General features: G+C 51.6%; 2 protein-coding genes across 2 annotated transcripts in view; one reads left to right on the plus strand and one right to left on the minus strand.

Moving 5' to 3' along the window:
- Window positions 1-11,236, minus strand: part of PRELID1 (PRELI domain containing 1) — a 232,218-nt gene extending 220,982 nt beyond the window's left edge. The window contains exon 1 of the mRNA XM_069244511.1: window positions 11,018-11,236. The gene's annotated coding sequence lies outside the window, so the exon portion shown is untranslated. The remainder of the gene's footprint in view (window positions 1-11,017) is intronic.
- A 3,875-nt stretch (window positions 11,237-15,111) lies between these two features.
- LOC138246945 (integrase/recombinase xerD homolog) lies at window positions 15,112-15,972 on the plus strand. The gene has a single exon (XM_069201693.1). It carries the CDS (start codon window positions 15,112-15,114, stop codon window positions 15,970-15,972), a length of 861 nt encoding a protein of 286 aa, XP_069057794.1.
- The last annotated feature ends 471 nt before the right edge of the window (window positions 15,973-16,443 follow it).

Genomic DNA, 16,443 nt, shown 5'->3' on the forward strand with positions numbered 1-16,443 from the left:
GGTTTTAGGGGCCTACCAACATACCCAAGACAGTTTGGCACAGATTGTATCCACCTTGGAGCAAAGTCAGAGGATGCAGCTGGAACAACACCAACGGGCCATGGAGCAGTGGAAAGAACACAATGCCACAATGGCCACCATTGCTGGAGCACTTCTGCAGTTGGTCAACAAACAGTCAGACACCCACACCGGACAAGAGGCACCCACAGCAGCCCAGAACAACCAGCAACAGATGACCCAAGCAGCCGAAACAGCACAGGAAATACCCTCCCAGGAATCACAAGGGCCAACCATGCCACCTCAAGACGCTCCACATCAGGTGCCCAAACGTAGTCTTAGGCCACGATATGGCACTGGAAATCCAGCTAAGAACAAGCCCCACTCCAACAATCGACACTGCTACTACTGCAAAGCAACCATCCCACCCATTCACCAACTACACTTAGCTGAGGGCTAAATAAAGTACTATACTACAAATAGGACCCACCTATGGCATCCAACAGGGCTGCCACCAAGTCTGTTTTGAGGACACCCAACCCTTACGACTTCAATCACTGTACATAGCACATTTCACTCTATTCGACCAAGAAACAACATTTCTCACCTGTAACACTGTCCCCTGTCTTCAAATGTTGAACAAAGTGGAGTATGGATGCAACTGGCAGGGACCTATTTTATTGTCAATTTGTGCTTGGTGGTGGTAATGTGTGTTTCAAATTATGCAAGGAGGTAATGCATATATTGTCTGTCAGTACCATGCTCAAGAGGTCCATGTCTCACCTATCATGACCAATTCCCCCTATATGACATGGCACACTTACAGTATCGGTCACTAACCCCAATGACAGGCTTAAGTCCCACACAGTTATTGGAAGTAGAGTTGTATCAGTTGGTTCCTGGAATTGACATCTTCCCCTTCCTCATCCTCATCCTCACCATCACTCTCCTCACCTCTCTGAGGTAACTAATCAGGACCTATAGCACCCTCCACCTCCAAAAGGGGTATTGAGGGCCGTATTTATACTCCGTTTGCGCCGAATTTGCGTCGTTTTTTTCGACGCAAATTCGACGCTAAACTAACGCCAACTAACGCCGTATTTATACTATGGCGTTAGAGGCGTCTAGCGCCAAAGTTCCCGGAATGTGCGTCATTTTTTAGCGTGAACCCCTTCCTTGCGTTAATGATATGCAAGGGAGGCGTTCCCGTCTAAAAAATGACTCCCAGGCCTTTACGTGGTATTTATACTCCCGGGCAAAAGAGACGCCCGGGAGTGGGCGTGGCTAAAAACGGCGCATTTGCGCCGCTTTTTAACGCCTGGGTCAGGCATGGCGTTAAGGGACAAGTGGGCTCAAAATGAGCCCAGAGTGCCCTCCCCTGCCCCCAGGGACCCCCCCTGCCACCCTTGGCCACCCCAGGAGGACACCCAAGGACGGAGGGACCCATCCCATGGACATTAAGGTAAGTTCAGGTAAGTATTTTATTTTTTATTTTTTGTGGCATAGGGGGGCCTGATTTGTGCCCCCCTACATGCCACTATGCCCAATGACCATGCCCAGGGGACAGAAGTCCCCTGGGCATGGCCATTGGGCAAGGGGGCATGACTCCTATCTTTACAATGATAGGAGTCATGTTGATGGGGGATGGGCGTCGAAAAAAAATGGCGCAAGTCGGGTTACGACGATTTTTTCGACGTAACCTGACTTGCCCCATTTTAAGACGCCCATACGCCATTTTCCCCCTACGCCGGAGCTGTCTGGTCTACGTGGTTTTTTCCCACGCAAACCAGGCAGCGCCGGTCTGATTGCGCCGTCTAACGCCATTCCATAAATACGGCGCCCGCATGGCGCTTCAGAATGGCGTTAGACGGCGCAAAAGTTTTTGACGCTAAACTGCGTTAGCGCAGTTTAGCGTCAAAAAGTATAAATATGGGCCTGAATGTCTCACAGCCACGTTGTGCAGCATGCAGCAGGCCACCACAATTCTACACACCTTATTAGGGCCATAGGCCAGGGAACCCCCAGAGATATGTAGGCACCGGAATCTAGCCTTCAGGAGACCTATAGTACGCTCCATCACCCTCTTAGTACGTCCCTGGGCCTCATTGTATTTCCTCTCTGCATCCGTCCTGGGATTCCTCACTGGTGTCAGGAGCCAACGCAAGTTTGGATAGCCAGAATCACCTAGGGAAATGGTCAATACAGAACCGTCATTGTAATGTCCTTAGTCAGACAGGCTGGTGTTCTGCAATGCGACAGTTAGTGACATGCAAACTTACCTATGATCCACCCTCTGTCCTCTTGTAGTTGTTCCATCTTCTGTGGCACACTACTGTTCCTCAAAACAAATGAATCATGGACAGAACCCGGAAACATGGCATTCATATGGGAAATGTACTGATCTGCAGTACAGACCAATTGGATGTTCATGGAGGGAAAGTTCTTCCTGTTTCTGTACAGGTGTTCATTCACTCTTGGGGGGATGATGGGTATGTGGGTGCCATCGATGGCACCTATCACATGGGGAATGTTTACAAAGGCATAGAAGTCAGACTTGATGGCAGGGAAGTCAGCACTTCGGGAGAATCGCACATAGAATTGCAGATGTTGCACAAATGCATTCAGAAATCTTGTCAGTACCTGGCTGAACATTGGCTATGAGAAACCAGCACCCATGCTTACTGTCACTTGAAATGAGCCTGTGGCCAAGAAATGGAGTGCAGAGAGCACCTGCACCTCAGGTGGAATGGCATGCTGATTACGGTTTCCGGGAGTCAGTGCAGGATCCAGTAATGCACATAGGTCCTGAATAGTTGCATGTGTGAGTCTGTAGGTGATTATGATCTGACGCTCCACCATGGTCCCCATATCCACAAGTGGTTTGTACACAGAGGGTGCCCTTCCTCGTCACAAGGGTCAGTACCTATGAGGGGTAAGAAAAAGGAGTGATGGGCACACATACATTGGCAGATATGCTAAATACATGCAGTGCATTGTTCATAGTAGTGACTGTACAATAACTGTAACCTGACAGATGTACATATACATCACTAGGAGGGAACGGAGTAAATCATGTGTGATTATATACTCAATGGATAGAGGCCTAGGTGCTTCATATGGCTAGTAGGCCCAGCATTGAGTATCATGAAATTCTAGATGCATAGGTGATGGCAAAATGTCTGCCCACTGTAGTTCTGCCCCTTCGTTGTGGAAGTGACTTAATACCGCTAGTCACAGCGTACGGTGGTGTTGACCGCTGTTCGCACCCTCATTGGCTAACATGGATGCCAATGGGGAATCCTGGCGTATCATGATCGCCGCCGGCAGTGACGGTGCATACCGCCACAGAACGTACGCGCGTTCGTCATCGTTTGATCACTTGACTCCCTGATCTTGTGCGGACAGGTACTCCACTCAGTGTACTACTGTGGCCTGCCTCTGGCTATGGATTTGCCACGTGATGCAGGGGAAAGGGCCCTGGCCTTCACCCAGGAAGAACTGGAGAAACTAGTGGAAGGGGTCCTGCCCCTGTACAGCAGACTCTACGGCCAGCCAGAGGTAAAGGTGAGTCCGGGTTTGGGGGGCACTGCGTGAGTAATGGACGGAGTGGATTGCACAGATGTGTGCTCCTGTGAGCCAGGATGGGCCTTGGTGCATGGAATGCTGCGTGCCACTGTCCTGCATGTCCGGGAGTACTGTGTGTCCTATGTCTGACATTCTGCCAGCTGTTGCCATCGTGCAGGTGCCTGACCTCTGTGTTCCATTTCTGTGTCACCCTACTAGGTCAGCGCCCACCAGAAGAGGGCACATTGGCATGCCATTGCTAAGGAGGTATGGACCCTGGGGGTCTACAAGCGGCGGAGCACCCACTTTTGAAAGAGGTGGGAGGGCCTGTGGCGCTGGGCGCAGAAGATCACTGAAGCCCAGCTGGGGAAGTCCTCCCAACGTGGAAGGGGTGCCCATCGGGCACTGACCCCCCTCATGCGAAGGATCCTGGCGGTGGCGTAACCAGACCTGGATGGGCGCTTGAAGGCTGCACACCAATCACAAGGGGGTGAGTACTCACAGCCCATACTTCAGCCTGGAAGGATGAGTGTGTGTGCGATAGGGCTATTGGTGCTTAGAGCAGGGAATTTGACTGGTGTCCAGCTACTGTCTGCTCCACAAAGGGTGTAGGGGTGTCCCTGTCAGGTTTCATCTACCTCAACTCAAATACAATTTCAGGGGATGGGTGGAGGTCAGTATTCTGCTCAGTAGTCAGGGCCATGGCCATGGGCATGGTGCACGGTGCTGCCTGTTGGGTGTGTCTGCTGGGTAGGTGTATGTCTGGCCATTGTGTATCAGCATTCAGCTACTTACAAGTGTCTCTCCTATTTTGTCTCCCCATCCCTGTTCTCTCGTGTTTGTCTGGCACAGCATCTACATCAGGCGAGGGAGCTGAGGCAGCGGCCCACGGATCCTCCGAGGCAGAGACAACGGATGCCCAGGGGACTAGTGGGTGGGAGGGCGAGGGGACTTCCACAGCGGAAGCTACTACCACAGAAGGTTGTGACTCAGAGACCTCCTTCAATGGGGGTCCTCCGGCGGTGGCAGACCCTAGTGCACACACCACTACCGTAACATCTTCCGCCACCCCCATACCATCAGCACTCTCCCTTCTGCTACGCACCGAGTTGCCGGTGCCCGCCCACCCAGAAAGGTGGGTGTCTCCTTCGCCCCAGGCACCTCCTCCCCTGCCCCAGCCAGCCCTGCTGCCCTCACAGAGGAGGCTGTTGACCTCCTGAGAACCATCTCTGTAGAGCAGACCACCATCGTCAATGCCACCCAGGGTCTGGATTCTGAGATACAGCAGACCAATGCCTATCTGGATGGCATTCATGGTGCCGTGTCTGCCCTACAGAGATCTTTTCAGGCTCTGGCCTCCTCTTGGACGGCAGCCAGTTTCCCTGGCCATTCCGTCCCCCCTCCAACCTCCTCTACACCTTCCAGCACCCCACTCCCTTCACCCATCCAAAGCACACAATCAGACCCACTTACAGGCACTTCATCACACAAGAAGCACACTTCCAAACACAAGCACCACACCTCCCACCACAAGCATTCACACAGCCAACAGACACCTGCACACACAACAACGTCCACTTCCCCCAGTGTGCCCACCTCTTCCGCCTCCCTGTCTGTCCCCTCTACATCCACACCCTCATGCACTGCACCTTCACTCACTGTTGCTGTTCCTCTTCCTGCACTCACCATGATAGCAGACAGCCATACATGCACCCCATACACCACACCTGCCCTCACCACCTCCACTGTAGTTGACACATGCAGCACACTCAACAGACTTGCAGACACCCACCCAACATACATCCACACTAGCTGTCTGTCTTTTCCCACTGTGTCCACCCCCCACCTCCCAAAACACTTAAACGCAGCAAGATACCCACCCATCCGACATCCACCACACCACAGCATATTGAGCAGTCACATGCACCCACTACACGCACACCTACACCCCATACATCCACTCCCTCTGCCTCCACTCCCACGCCCTCATCCACGCCCACCCTAATTGCTCCCATGAAAATGTTTCTCTCCCGTGCAGACCTGTTCGAACCCAGTGGCCCACCCCGTCTTGTCCCAAAATGTGCCCACCTCGTTGCCCTTTCTGCTCCTTCCGCATCACAGCCCAACCCAGTCCAGCCTTCCCATTCCTGTGCCCCTTCTCCGGTGAAGAAGAAGGCCTGCTCGGAGCCTAAACCATCCAGCTCCACCCAAGCCAAACAGCCCCCACCCCCTTCAAAGGAGAAGCCCACCCCCCTCCAACCTCCTCACACAATTCCAAGTCCCACCCCCGTCGTAAATAACCCCCCTTCCTTGAGGTTCCTGGGTCCCCATATGGTGCCCCGTTCAGTGGAGTACCCAGCACTTGTGGGAGTCAGGTGTGGCCAGTTATGGCCAAGGACTAAGGACTTTTTATGGACTGGCCATTGGCCCTGTTGACACTGTTTTGCTCAGTGAGCTACATATTAAAGGTTCTGTGTGGCCCGTGTTTGGGCTGCATGCAGTTCCACCCTGGTGTTTGTTTTAATTATTCATGGGTTTGGGGCTATTGTATGTACTATAGCCAAGTTGCAGTGGCCTTCAGTCGGGTATGTCCCTCTTGGTGTGGGGTATCTGACTTGTGCTGCTGGGAAGGGTTGGGGGGGTTGCAGAGTGGGTGGAGTGGGTGGGTATGTAACTTTGCCCCTTCCTCCCTTGTGTCGTAGGTTGCGGTACTTACCGTTGTCGTCTTCGTCAGCGGTCTCGGTCATCCAGAAATATGGCAAGGAGCAATGCTGGCATGATCTGCAGCTCTCTGTCCATGGCTGCTGCTGCACTTTTGTGGAACTCCGGTGAGTGTTTCCTTCAATGTGTTTCTTTTCCACCTGGCTTTGTGTGGCGGTGGTTCCCGCCCCGGAACTGGCGGCGGAATGGTGGTTCATAATTTGATGGGTGGGTTGGGGCTTTCAGACGGCCTGTGGGCGGACTCTGCCGTCGTCAGCAGGACTCCTTTCCTGGTGGTGGGTGGTGCGCGGGATGCGTGTGTCTCATTTGCTTCATTATTTGGCAGTCTGAACCACTCCTCTGTTGGCGGTTTCTACCGCTGACGGAGCGGTACGGACCACCATGTTCATAATGAGGGCCAATGATTGGTTCAGTGGTGGGATTCGATGTGGCAGGGATGTGCACTTTGTCAACAAGTAAATAATCAAAAAGGGAAAATATGTTGTGGGGGTGAGATAAGAATGAATAGTCTTTACCTGTGGGGTTAAATAGTCTCCATATATCTTTTTGTTTATGGGCTTTACAAAGGTTCAACATTTGTTTATGTGTTTTATTAAGTTTGAAAAGGCACGCTGAGTTTCTGACTAAGATTCTTTCCCATGGGAGGTTAAAAACCCCACCCACTATGAGTCTGCAGTGCGTGGGTAGGTCGAAGAGTTTTTTGATAAGATTAAGCCAGTAGGTTGGATAATTGCAGTTAGGGGCATATATGTTCACAGATATGAGGATGGTGTTGTCTTTCTGGAGTTTGGTAATTACCCATTTCCCTTCAGGATCTTCCTCTGTTTCGGTAATTGTCAGCCAAGATGAAGAGGAAACAAGGGTGATTAGGCCATTTATTTTGGTGAGGGCTAGGGTGCAATATATATAACCACCCTGATTTTCTTAGTAAAAGTGCCTCTTTTAAAGCAACTTTGGTTTCCTGTAGGAATATTATGTATCCCTTAACTTTGTGAGTGTAGTCTAGGATTTTTTGTCATTTGGTTGGATGGTTTAGTCTCTTGACAATAAGGGATAGCATTTTTAGGTTATGCATAGTTAATAGGGTTGGTCCAAGACAGCTGAGGTCCATGCATTTTCCTTTTTGGGTGGGTTGGAGTTAAGGGGGTGGGGGGAAGTAGAGAACGCTGCAACCTCAGAAGTGAAAACAAAACATCTGAAAATCTTGACATATAACTTATACAAACATTTGAGTAACGTCTGAGTAAGCCCGTACCTGTAGTGCATTGTTCCAATTTGCATTTTGTTGATGAATTCTAGAGGGTCTGGGGAAGAGTGGAGTTTTACCCCTTAGAAAATCCGATATGTTAATCTAATTATTAGTGGTAGCTCTGCTGTCTATGTAGATATGGTTATGTTTCTTGTTAGGAATGCCATATATTCGTGGGGTATAAAACTACATGGGCATGTTAGTGGGGTGACTATGTGCTATATACCTGCCATTGGTTGCATGTACGTTTATTTTTCGATTAATTGGTTAGGCAGTTAGATTCTTCGTAATAGAATGTTTGATGAAGTAAAATTATTGGTCAATTAAATATGTTGGGTATGGGGTGTAAGCATGTGTTGTATATTCTTAAGAGAATTTCTTTGTGTGATTAGTGGTAGGGGACATAATGAAGAATTAGGATGGGATGGGAAATGTGGGCACAGTCGTAGCACTAAATAGTGCTGAGCAATATTAAATAACATTGAGTAGAAAACCTTTGCTTTAAGAAATTACATATAATTTGAGAGTAAAACATCTTAACAGCCATTGTCCAATGTATCAGCTCGGAGGGTCGTGGAAGCAGATTTGAAGGCAATAGTCATGTCGACCTATCATATCATATCACCTGAATACAAACTGAGTGAGCTCTACCTCTGGGTTAATGACACAATAGGCATTGTGTTAGTAAGTTTAAGGTACTCCAGAGAAGCAAGATGCAATTTATCAGATGAGCCAATCTGATATTTAAGAATAGATCTAAGATTATCTCTAGATAGGGTTAGTATTACGTTAGAATTAGAGTATAGAGGTGGATGATAAGTGCTAATATGCGTGCTTCCTTTATAGGTTTGTTTATCTATAGGTAGGTTAGAGGGATGCAATACGACTTAGGGGTTAATAGTCAATCAATAATCGCAGCACACTAGTGATAAGAGCGTTAAGGTTTAATGAATCACTGTGTGTCATTTGAGTAAGTGAAGTGTAGAGTTTGTAGTGAATAAAGGGCAACATTAGAGTTACTGTATTCTCTATATTATTGACCTTGGTAGGTTGATGAGGTGATATATGATCAGCTAGTTAGACGTTAGGTTGTGGCATGTTGTTGGGGTGAGTTTGTTAGTAAGTTACAAAATGTTAGGAGAGGAGTGTTAGCGTCCTCTACATATGATTACGAGCATATCTTCAAGTTTTCGATCCCCGCGATTAAGATTCTAGGGGCCATATTTATACTTTTTGACACAAAACTGCGCTAACGCAGTTTTGCGTCAAAAAAATTAGCGCCGGCTAACGCCATTCTGAAGCGCCATGCGGGCGCCGTATTTATTCAATGACGTTAGCCGGCGTTAGCCGCCGGCGCTGCCTGATGTGCGTGAAAAAAAATGACGTACACCAGGCAGCGCCGGCGTAGGGGAATATGGAGCTTGGGCGCCAAAAAATGGGGCAAGTCAGGCTGAGGCAAAATTATCGCCTCAACCCGATTTGCGCCATTTATTTCGACTCCCAACCCCCATTGAAATGACTCCTGTCTTAGCAAAGACAGGAGTCATGCCCCCTTGCCCAATGGCCATGCCCAGGGGACTTCTGTCCCCTGGGCATGGTCATTGGGCATAGTGGCATGTAGGGGGGCACAAATCAGGCCCCCCTATGCCACAATTTTTTTTTTTTTAAATACTTACCTGAACTTACCTTAATGTCCCTGGGACGGGTCCCTCCATCCTTGGGTGTCCTCCTGGGGTGGGCAAGGGTGACAGGGGGGGTCCCTGGGGGCATGGGAGGGCACCTCTGGGCTCCTTCCGAGCCCACAGGTCCCTTAACGCCTGCCTTGTCCAGGTGCTAAAAAACGCTGCAAAAGCGGCTGGACGTCATTTTTTTTGACCCGCCCACTCCCGGGCGTGAATTTTGCCCGGGAGTATAAAAATGGCGCACATGCCTCGGAGTCACTTTTTTAGACGGGAACGCCTACCTTGCATATCATTAACGCAAAGTAGGTGTCCACGCTAAAAAATGACGCAAACTCCATGGACTTTGGCGCTAGACGCGTCTAACGCCAAAGTATAAATATGGAGTTAGTTTTGCGTTGGAATTGCGTAAAAAAAAACGACGCAATTCCGGCGCAAACAGAGTATAAATATGCCCCTAGGTCTTTAGTATCCGCGAATATTGAGGTTTTTCCATTGTGACTTGTCTTTAGACGTGCCGGTCTGATGAATGAGAACTGGATTGATGAGGTTTTTGGGGGTTGGCATAGGCAAGGAATGCTTTCCTTTTTTTAACAATGTCTTTAGAGTAGTCTTGTGATATCCCAATAGATGTCCCTTGCCATTTGATCCTTTGTATTTTCTTTTCTGGGTAATGATGGACTTTGTATGTGAGTATCGGAGGGGTCTGAAGATGAGGGCCCATGGGGTGCCAGAGTTTTTAGTAAAGTGAGTTGGAATTCTGTGGGCCCGCGTTATTTTAAAGTCATTTTCTAAGTTTATTCCTAGGACTTGGGGGATCCATTTCTCAAATATCAAGCCAAATATCTGAAGATTACCTCTCCTATTTCTGTCCTCTAACTCTGTGATGTGTTTCTCCAACCTTGTCAGTCTTATTGAGGACGTTGTCATTGCTTTAGCTGCAGTGCGATCATGGTCCTCTAAATTGCTTATGCGCGATTCCACTTCGGAGATTCTGCTGGTCATTAGGCGCATGTCCTGTTTCAGGGTATGAGAGGTCATTTTACATGTACTCCATAGTAGCTTTTGAGGACTGTGCAAGGTTGTGAAGTGCGTCCAGCTTTTGCATAATTAGTTCTAGTGTTACACAGTTATCTGTTTTGGGTTTAATAGGGGAGTCTGGTGTGGAGACTTCCTATTTTGATCTTTAAAACGCTGGTTTAGAGTCTTTAGAACCTCTTCTGTCCTGTGTCCTGTGTTCTGCCATGGTGTCGTAGAAAAATGCACCTAAATGAGGTTCGGGTGTCATTCCTATGTTTCTCACAGATCTCGATCAGATTGATACAAATTCAGGGGAGAGGTTAGCGGTGAGATTTCTGTGACCTGGCCAGTGTCAGCCATCTTAGGGACAGGTGTGACGCTGGTTCTGGGCAATGTTGCCAGATTGGGCTATTTCCCGCTCAAATGGGTGACATTTTTACCATTTGTGCGAAAATGGGGCCTCGGGGGGGGGGGAGAGGAGGAACGAGGAGTTCCCCCCCCGGGGTTTTTGGGACGGGTGGCACGACCCGGGACGCGTTTGGACATTCGGGGTGCCAATTACAAGGGGGTGGGTTGGGTGTTTATGCGGCCATTTTGTGGTTACAGGCACCATTTTGGAAGGTGACCTGGTGGCCAGGGTGTAGGCAGGCGGGCTCTGTGTTTTCTTTCCTCGTGGTTGGTGCAGGCGTTTAAAAAAAAGAAGTAGAAACATTTTTTCATAATACTTTTATCGTTCTTTAAAAGAACCATCGCGGCACAGTTAGGGGTAGATTGTTAGTCGTTTTACCTTATCTCGGCGTGTGTCGTCGTTAGGATTGCGGTGATTGCAGGCAGGATGGAATCTGAGGCAAAGGTTATGGAGGCTGTCGCTCTGCTGCGCCAGGCGGGCCGACTTGATTTGTTGAGAGAGGGAGCTCTGGCTCCGACCCGCCCGGCGCGCAGGGCCTCCGCGGGGGTGGCGGCGGCGGTGGCCGCGTGCTCCCCGCCGCGTGTTGCAGCGGTCGGTAAGGTAAGGGGCCCTTCCCGGGGAGCGGGGGCGAGGGGCGGGCATGGGGCGGGCTTAGGGAGGGTCTATGGGCGGGAGCGGGTTGGGGAAACCCCGAGGGTTTCCCGAGAGCCGGGTCGCGCTGGGAGGCGTTCGAGCGGCTTCCCAGCGCGAAAATGGAGGGCGGGCCGCGCGTGGCGGCAGGTCAACTGGCCTTGGGGGAAAGCCAAGTTGGGGCGCTCGTGTCGAGCGCACCAAAAAGAAAAAAAGGAAAGGCAGCGGGTGCGCGCCAGGAGCGCCTGAGCAGCGCCAGGCAAACTAATTTGAAACTTAACGCCGCGGGTGCAAAGGCACCCGCCGGGGCATTGCCTGTTTCGGTGGCTGCACCTCCGGGCGAGAGGGAAAAAAGGGGGCGCAGTGTTGGGTCAGATATCGGGTCGTGGGAGGTGGGCTCTTCCCCTGTGGGGGGGGGCAACCTCGGACCCCTATAGAGCAGGAAGCAGAAGGGGACCCTAAGATACCCCTTTCTAGTAAATGGCCTACTATCCTCCAGTGGAGCAGCGATGAGGAGGGAGGGGATTTAGGGGGCGACGTGGGTAGGGTAGGTGGAGGTGCCCCTTCCGCAAGCATTGGGGGTGCCCCTGTCAGGTCCGCTGGGGAGGGTGCCACGGAGGGGGAGGTTGGGGGATTTGATGTGGGGCTGCTCGAGGAGGGGTTAGAAGGGGAGGAGGTATTTGGGGTAGGTGGGCAATGGGATATGAGTTCTTCACCTGGCACACCAGACCTTTCTTGGCAGGGGCAGTTGGACTACAGTGATGAGGACCCAGGCGAGCAGGACGCGGCTCGTGTGCACTGGGGAGAAGGGAAAGCGGGCCCTGGGGCGGCCAGCCGGATATCATCATCAGGTTGGAGCAGGCGACGCAGCGGGGCTGCGGATGCTTCTATTGGGCGGTGTGGTGGAGAGGGCATTGCGCCCCCCCCGTCGCCACGGCCCAGAAGGAGCAACGTCCGGGCCCGTCCAGACGGCGGTCAAAACAGAGAGGGGAGTATTCCAGCTGCGTGAGATGCGGTGGCTCGGGTGCGAGTGCGGTCGAGTGTGAAGAAAGGTCAGAGGAGAGTTTGGAAGAGGGCGAGTTGAGGAACAGTGAGAGTGAGTATGAGTGGTGGGAGAGAGGAGGGCGGGGTACGTCTAACCCTGTCCGTAAGTCATTGCAGGTACAGCGGTCAGGTACACGGCGTGGGGAACGTCGGGGAGAACGGAAGGGAGGAGAGGCGCGGACGGTTCAGGAGCGGCCACCGTTGCTATCTCCAGGTAAGATTTCGTCATGCTCAATGATATCGGTGGCCTCAGAAGCGAGGGAAGAGTTGGTGCGTTTAGTGAAGGGAGTATATATGCAAGACACGGGGTATCAACAGTGGGCGACGGGAAGGCAGGGAAGGAGGCGAAGGGCGTTGGTTCGGGAGAAGGGGGCAGTGTAGCGGCGGCCGGGGTGGAAAAGGGAGCGAAGGATGAAAAGGAGGGGGAGCCGGCGTCGAAAAAGGTGAAGCTGCCATATATGGGCACAGCTAAGCCGCTGGGGGCTCATTTAATGCCAGTGACGAAAGAAAAAATTTGGAAAGGAGAATATGTGGACATATTAAAATTGCTACATCGGGAGATCAGGGCCAAGGAGGGCTCCAAGGAGGAGGAGTGGGAGCTTTCTAAACGGCCAAAAGTGCCAGTTACGATAGAGAATTGGACGGCGGCTTTTTTGATCTTCGCTAGCGTTTATTGCGAGTGATTCCCGGAGAGGTCGGTATCCTTATTTAAATATATGGATATCATAAGAAAAGCGCAGCTTAACTATGGGGGATACGCGTGGCGCCAGTACGACGAAGAATTTCGAGCGCGCATGGCGGCAGATCTCAAAGTGCAATGGGGAGAAATTGATACAGACTTGTGGCAGCACACCATGGGGCCGGCAAAATTCGGGAAAACCGTGTTTACGGCTAGTGGGTTGCCCATAATATATCGGCCCTTTCGGGAGCCCCCCACCCAAGGGGTGGGGTCCCGGGGCTCCAGCCCTAATAGAGCCATTGGTGCAGGGACAGGTAGGTCTGGGGCATGCTGGGACTTCAATAAAGGTATATGTACCAGGGAGTACTGTAAGTTTCGGCACGAGTGTACAAAATGCGCAGGGCGTCATCCGGTCACAGCGTGTAATGGACAGCAGGTGGGGGTCAGTGCAGGGGGATCGGCAAGTGGGGGTCAAGGAGCCAGTATGGGAGGAAAGGAAGGACAGCGCCAGAGGCCAGGCATGGCGGGAAAAGGCTATTACGCCGGTTAAGGTGGATAGATTGCAGTTAGGGTTGCAGGGGTATGACAGGCAGGAGGACGCTGAGTTATTGATTCGCGGTTTTCGGGATGGGTTCAGGTTGGGATATCAAGGTCCGCGGGAGCGTCGGTGGGCGGAGAATTTGCGATCCGTGCGGGGAAAAGAGGAACTGGTCCAAGGGAAGTTGATGAAGGAGGTAAAGGAGGGGCGCATGGCGGGCCCGTTCCAGTATTGGCCCTTGGAAAATCTCAAAGTGTCTCCAATTGGCATAGTGCCCAAAAAAGAGGAATGCCAATTTCGGTTGATTCATCACTTGTCCTGGCCAGAGGGGGCATCGGTGAATGAATTCATCCCGGAGGAATTCACAAAGGTGTCGTATGCGTCGGTGGATGTTGCGGTTCAAATGGTGGATCAGTTGGGGCCGGGGGCTTTGATGGCAAAGACGGACATCAAGTCAGCTTTTCGGCTGCTGCCAGTGCACCCGGATGATTTTGAATTGTTGGGCATCCAGTTCCTGGTGAGCTGGTACGTGGACAAGGCATTGCCCATGGGTTGCTCCAGCTCGTGTGCGCTGTTTGAGCGTTTTAGCACGGCGCTTCAATGGATTTTTGTGCAAAGTACGGGTCACCAAGAGGTAACGCACTACTTGGATGACTTCTTTTTTGCGGCGCCAGCAGACAGCCCGCGTTGTGCGGCGGTGCTGAGCTGGTTTATGGACATTATGGGAGATCTGGGTGTGCCCCTGGCTCCCGAAAAGACAGTGGGGCCAGCTACGGCGCTGTCGTTTTTGGGGATTGAACTGGACACAGTGGCAGGCATAGCGCGGTTGCCTGTAGGAAAACAGACTGATATGATCAAGCGAATTGAAGAAATGCTGCGGAGGCACAAGGTTACGGTGAAGGAGGTGCAGGTGTTACTAGGACATTTGAATTTTGCGTGCAGGGTTGTGCGTGCGGGCAGGACGTTTTGCAGGCGACTTTCGCTAGCGCTGGCGGGGCAAGCGCTACCCCACCATCATGTGCGCTTGAAGGTGGGAGTTCGAGAGGACTTGCGCATGTGGTCAAGGTTCCTAGAGTCATTTAATGGTATTCCTCTGAAGGTCTGGAGAGAGTGGGAGTGGGACGCTCAGATGTTTTCGGATGCGGCGGGTTTTGGGTTGTATTGGGACGAGCGTTGGTGCGCAGAGGAATGGCCAGTGGAGTGGAAGCACGGCGGTCGTAGCATCGCGTTTTTGGAATTTTTTCCGCTGATCGTAGCGGTGTGCTTATGGGGCACGGAGCTGAGGCATTCGCGGGTGCTGTTTCGGGTCGATAACTTGGCAGTGGTTCAGATGGTTAACCGGCAGTCGGCGCGGGAGGCAGGGTTGTTGCAGCTGCTTCGCGTTTTTGTCCTGCAATGTTTGCGTAATGACATTCACTTCAGTGCGAGACACGTTCCGGGGGTGAATAATGACATAGCGGATGCCTTGTCTCATTCGCAGTGGCAGCGCTTCCATGCATTGACCACGGGCGTGGCGTTGAGAAGAATCCGCATGCCGGAGGTTTTATGGAGAGTAGGCGATCACGGATGCTTAGACTGGTTATGAACTCCTTGGCACCGTCCACGAGGCGGGCCTATGCGAAAGCATGGGAGGAGTTCCTGGGATCTGGGGCGCGACGGCGGGCGCGGCAGGAAGAAGTGGTGGAAGATGTGATTCAGTTCATTATGGATTTGATTGGTAAGGGTCAGTCGAGAGTCACGATATCGGGTAAGTTGTCGGCCATCGGTTTTGTGGGTAAGCTTTTATGGGGTTACCCGCCGTCGGCTGGGGAATTAGGAACAAGAGTATTGAAAGGTTGGGACAAATCATTTGGGAAACGGGGCCTGGAGCGTCAACCAATATCTCTGACTATGCTCAAAGGCTTGATAGCGATGATGGGCAGTCTGTGCTATGACGAGCGCGCGGCTATTCTTTTCGGGACCCTCATGTCTTGGATGTTCTTTGGAGCGTTTCAGGTATCGGAGTTACTGGGCCGGTCGGGAGCTACGGGTATTTTGTGGAGGGAGGTTCGGGTGGTGAGGAAAGGGTTGGCTCTCTGGGTTCGACAATCGAAAACTGATCAGAAAGGCGCCGGGGCTACGGTAGTTCTTCGTCGTTACCCTTGCAAGGACATTTGCCCGGTGAGGTTGGGTGTCATACTGCGATCGGGGTCTGAGTTTTCGGCGGGTCCGGTTTTTTGTCACGCGGGTGGTCGCAAGGTGACGGCGGCGCAGCTCCTGGCAGTATTGAGAAAAGGAATAGCGGGTATGGGTTTGGAGGCGGAGAGATTTGGGACACATTCCTTTCGCATTGGAATGGCTACTGAGGCAGGGGAGAAAGGTTGGGATAGAGAAGAAATGATGGCGTTGGGTAGATGGAGGTCGGATTGCTTTCGGAGATATGTGCGGGAAAGTGACTGTTAGAAGGTTGGTAGGGAAGAGGGAATGATTACTTTCATCTCTTTTTTCTTTTTCAGGTGTGGTCCTGGGGCCAGAAGCGGCCTATTTGGAGATATGGGTGATTGGGCATTCTTTTGTAAAGTGGGCACAACGACAGGCTCAATGGACTGCGTCAGGGTCGAATCTGGGATTTGATATTGATCGTTATCGGGTGACGTGGATTGGGAAAGGGGGTATGCTATGGGGCGAGTTAGTTCCTCGGCTTCAGGTAACGCGAGGGAGGGGACATTGTCCTTATTTGCTTTGTGTTCATCTTGGGGAAAACGATTTAGTCAGATCCACGGGTTTGAATTTGCTCAAGGTAATGAAAAGAGTTCTACAGTTAGTGAGCGAGCAGTGGAAAGGATGTCATATCGTTTTTACGGCATTTATGCCACGTCGGGTGTGGAGAGGGGCCAGGAAACCAGGGGCCATAGAGAGGGCCAGACGTAAGAT

The sequence above is a fragment of the Pleurodeles waltl genome, chromosome 7 (genome assembly GCF_031143425.1).
Source record: "Pleurodeles waltl isolate 20211129_DDA chromosome 7, aPleWal1.hap1.20221129, whole genome shotgun sequence".
NCBI classification, from domain to species: domain Eukaryota; kingdom Metazoa; phylum Chordata; class Amphibia; order Caudata; family Salamandridae; genus Pleurodeles; species Pleurodeles waltl.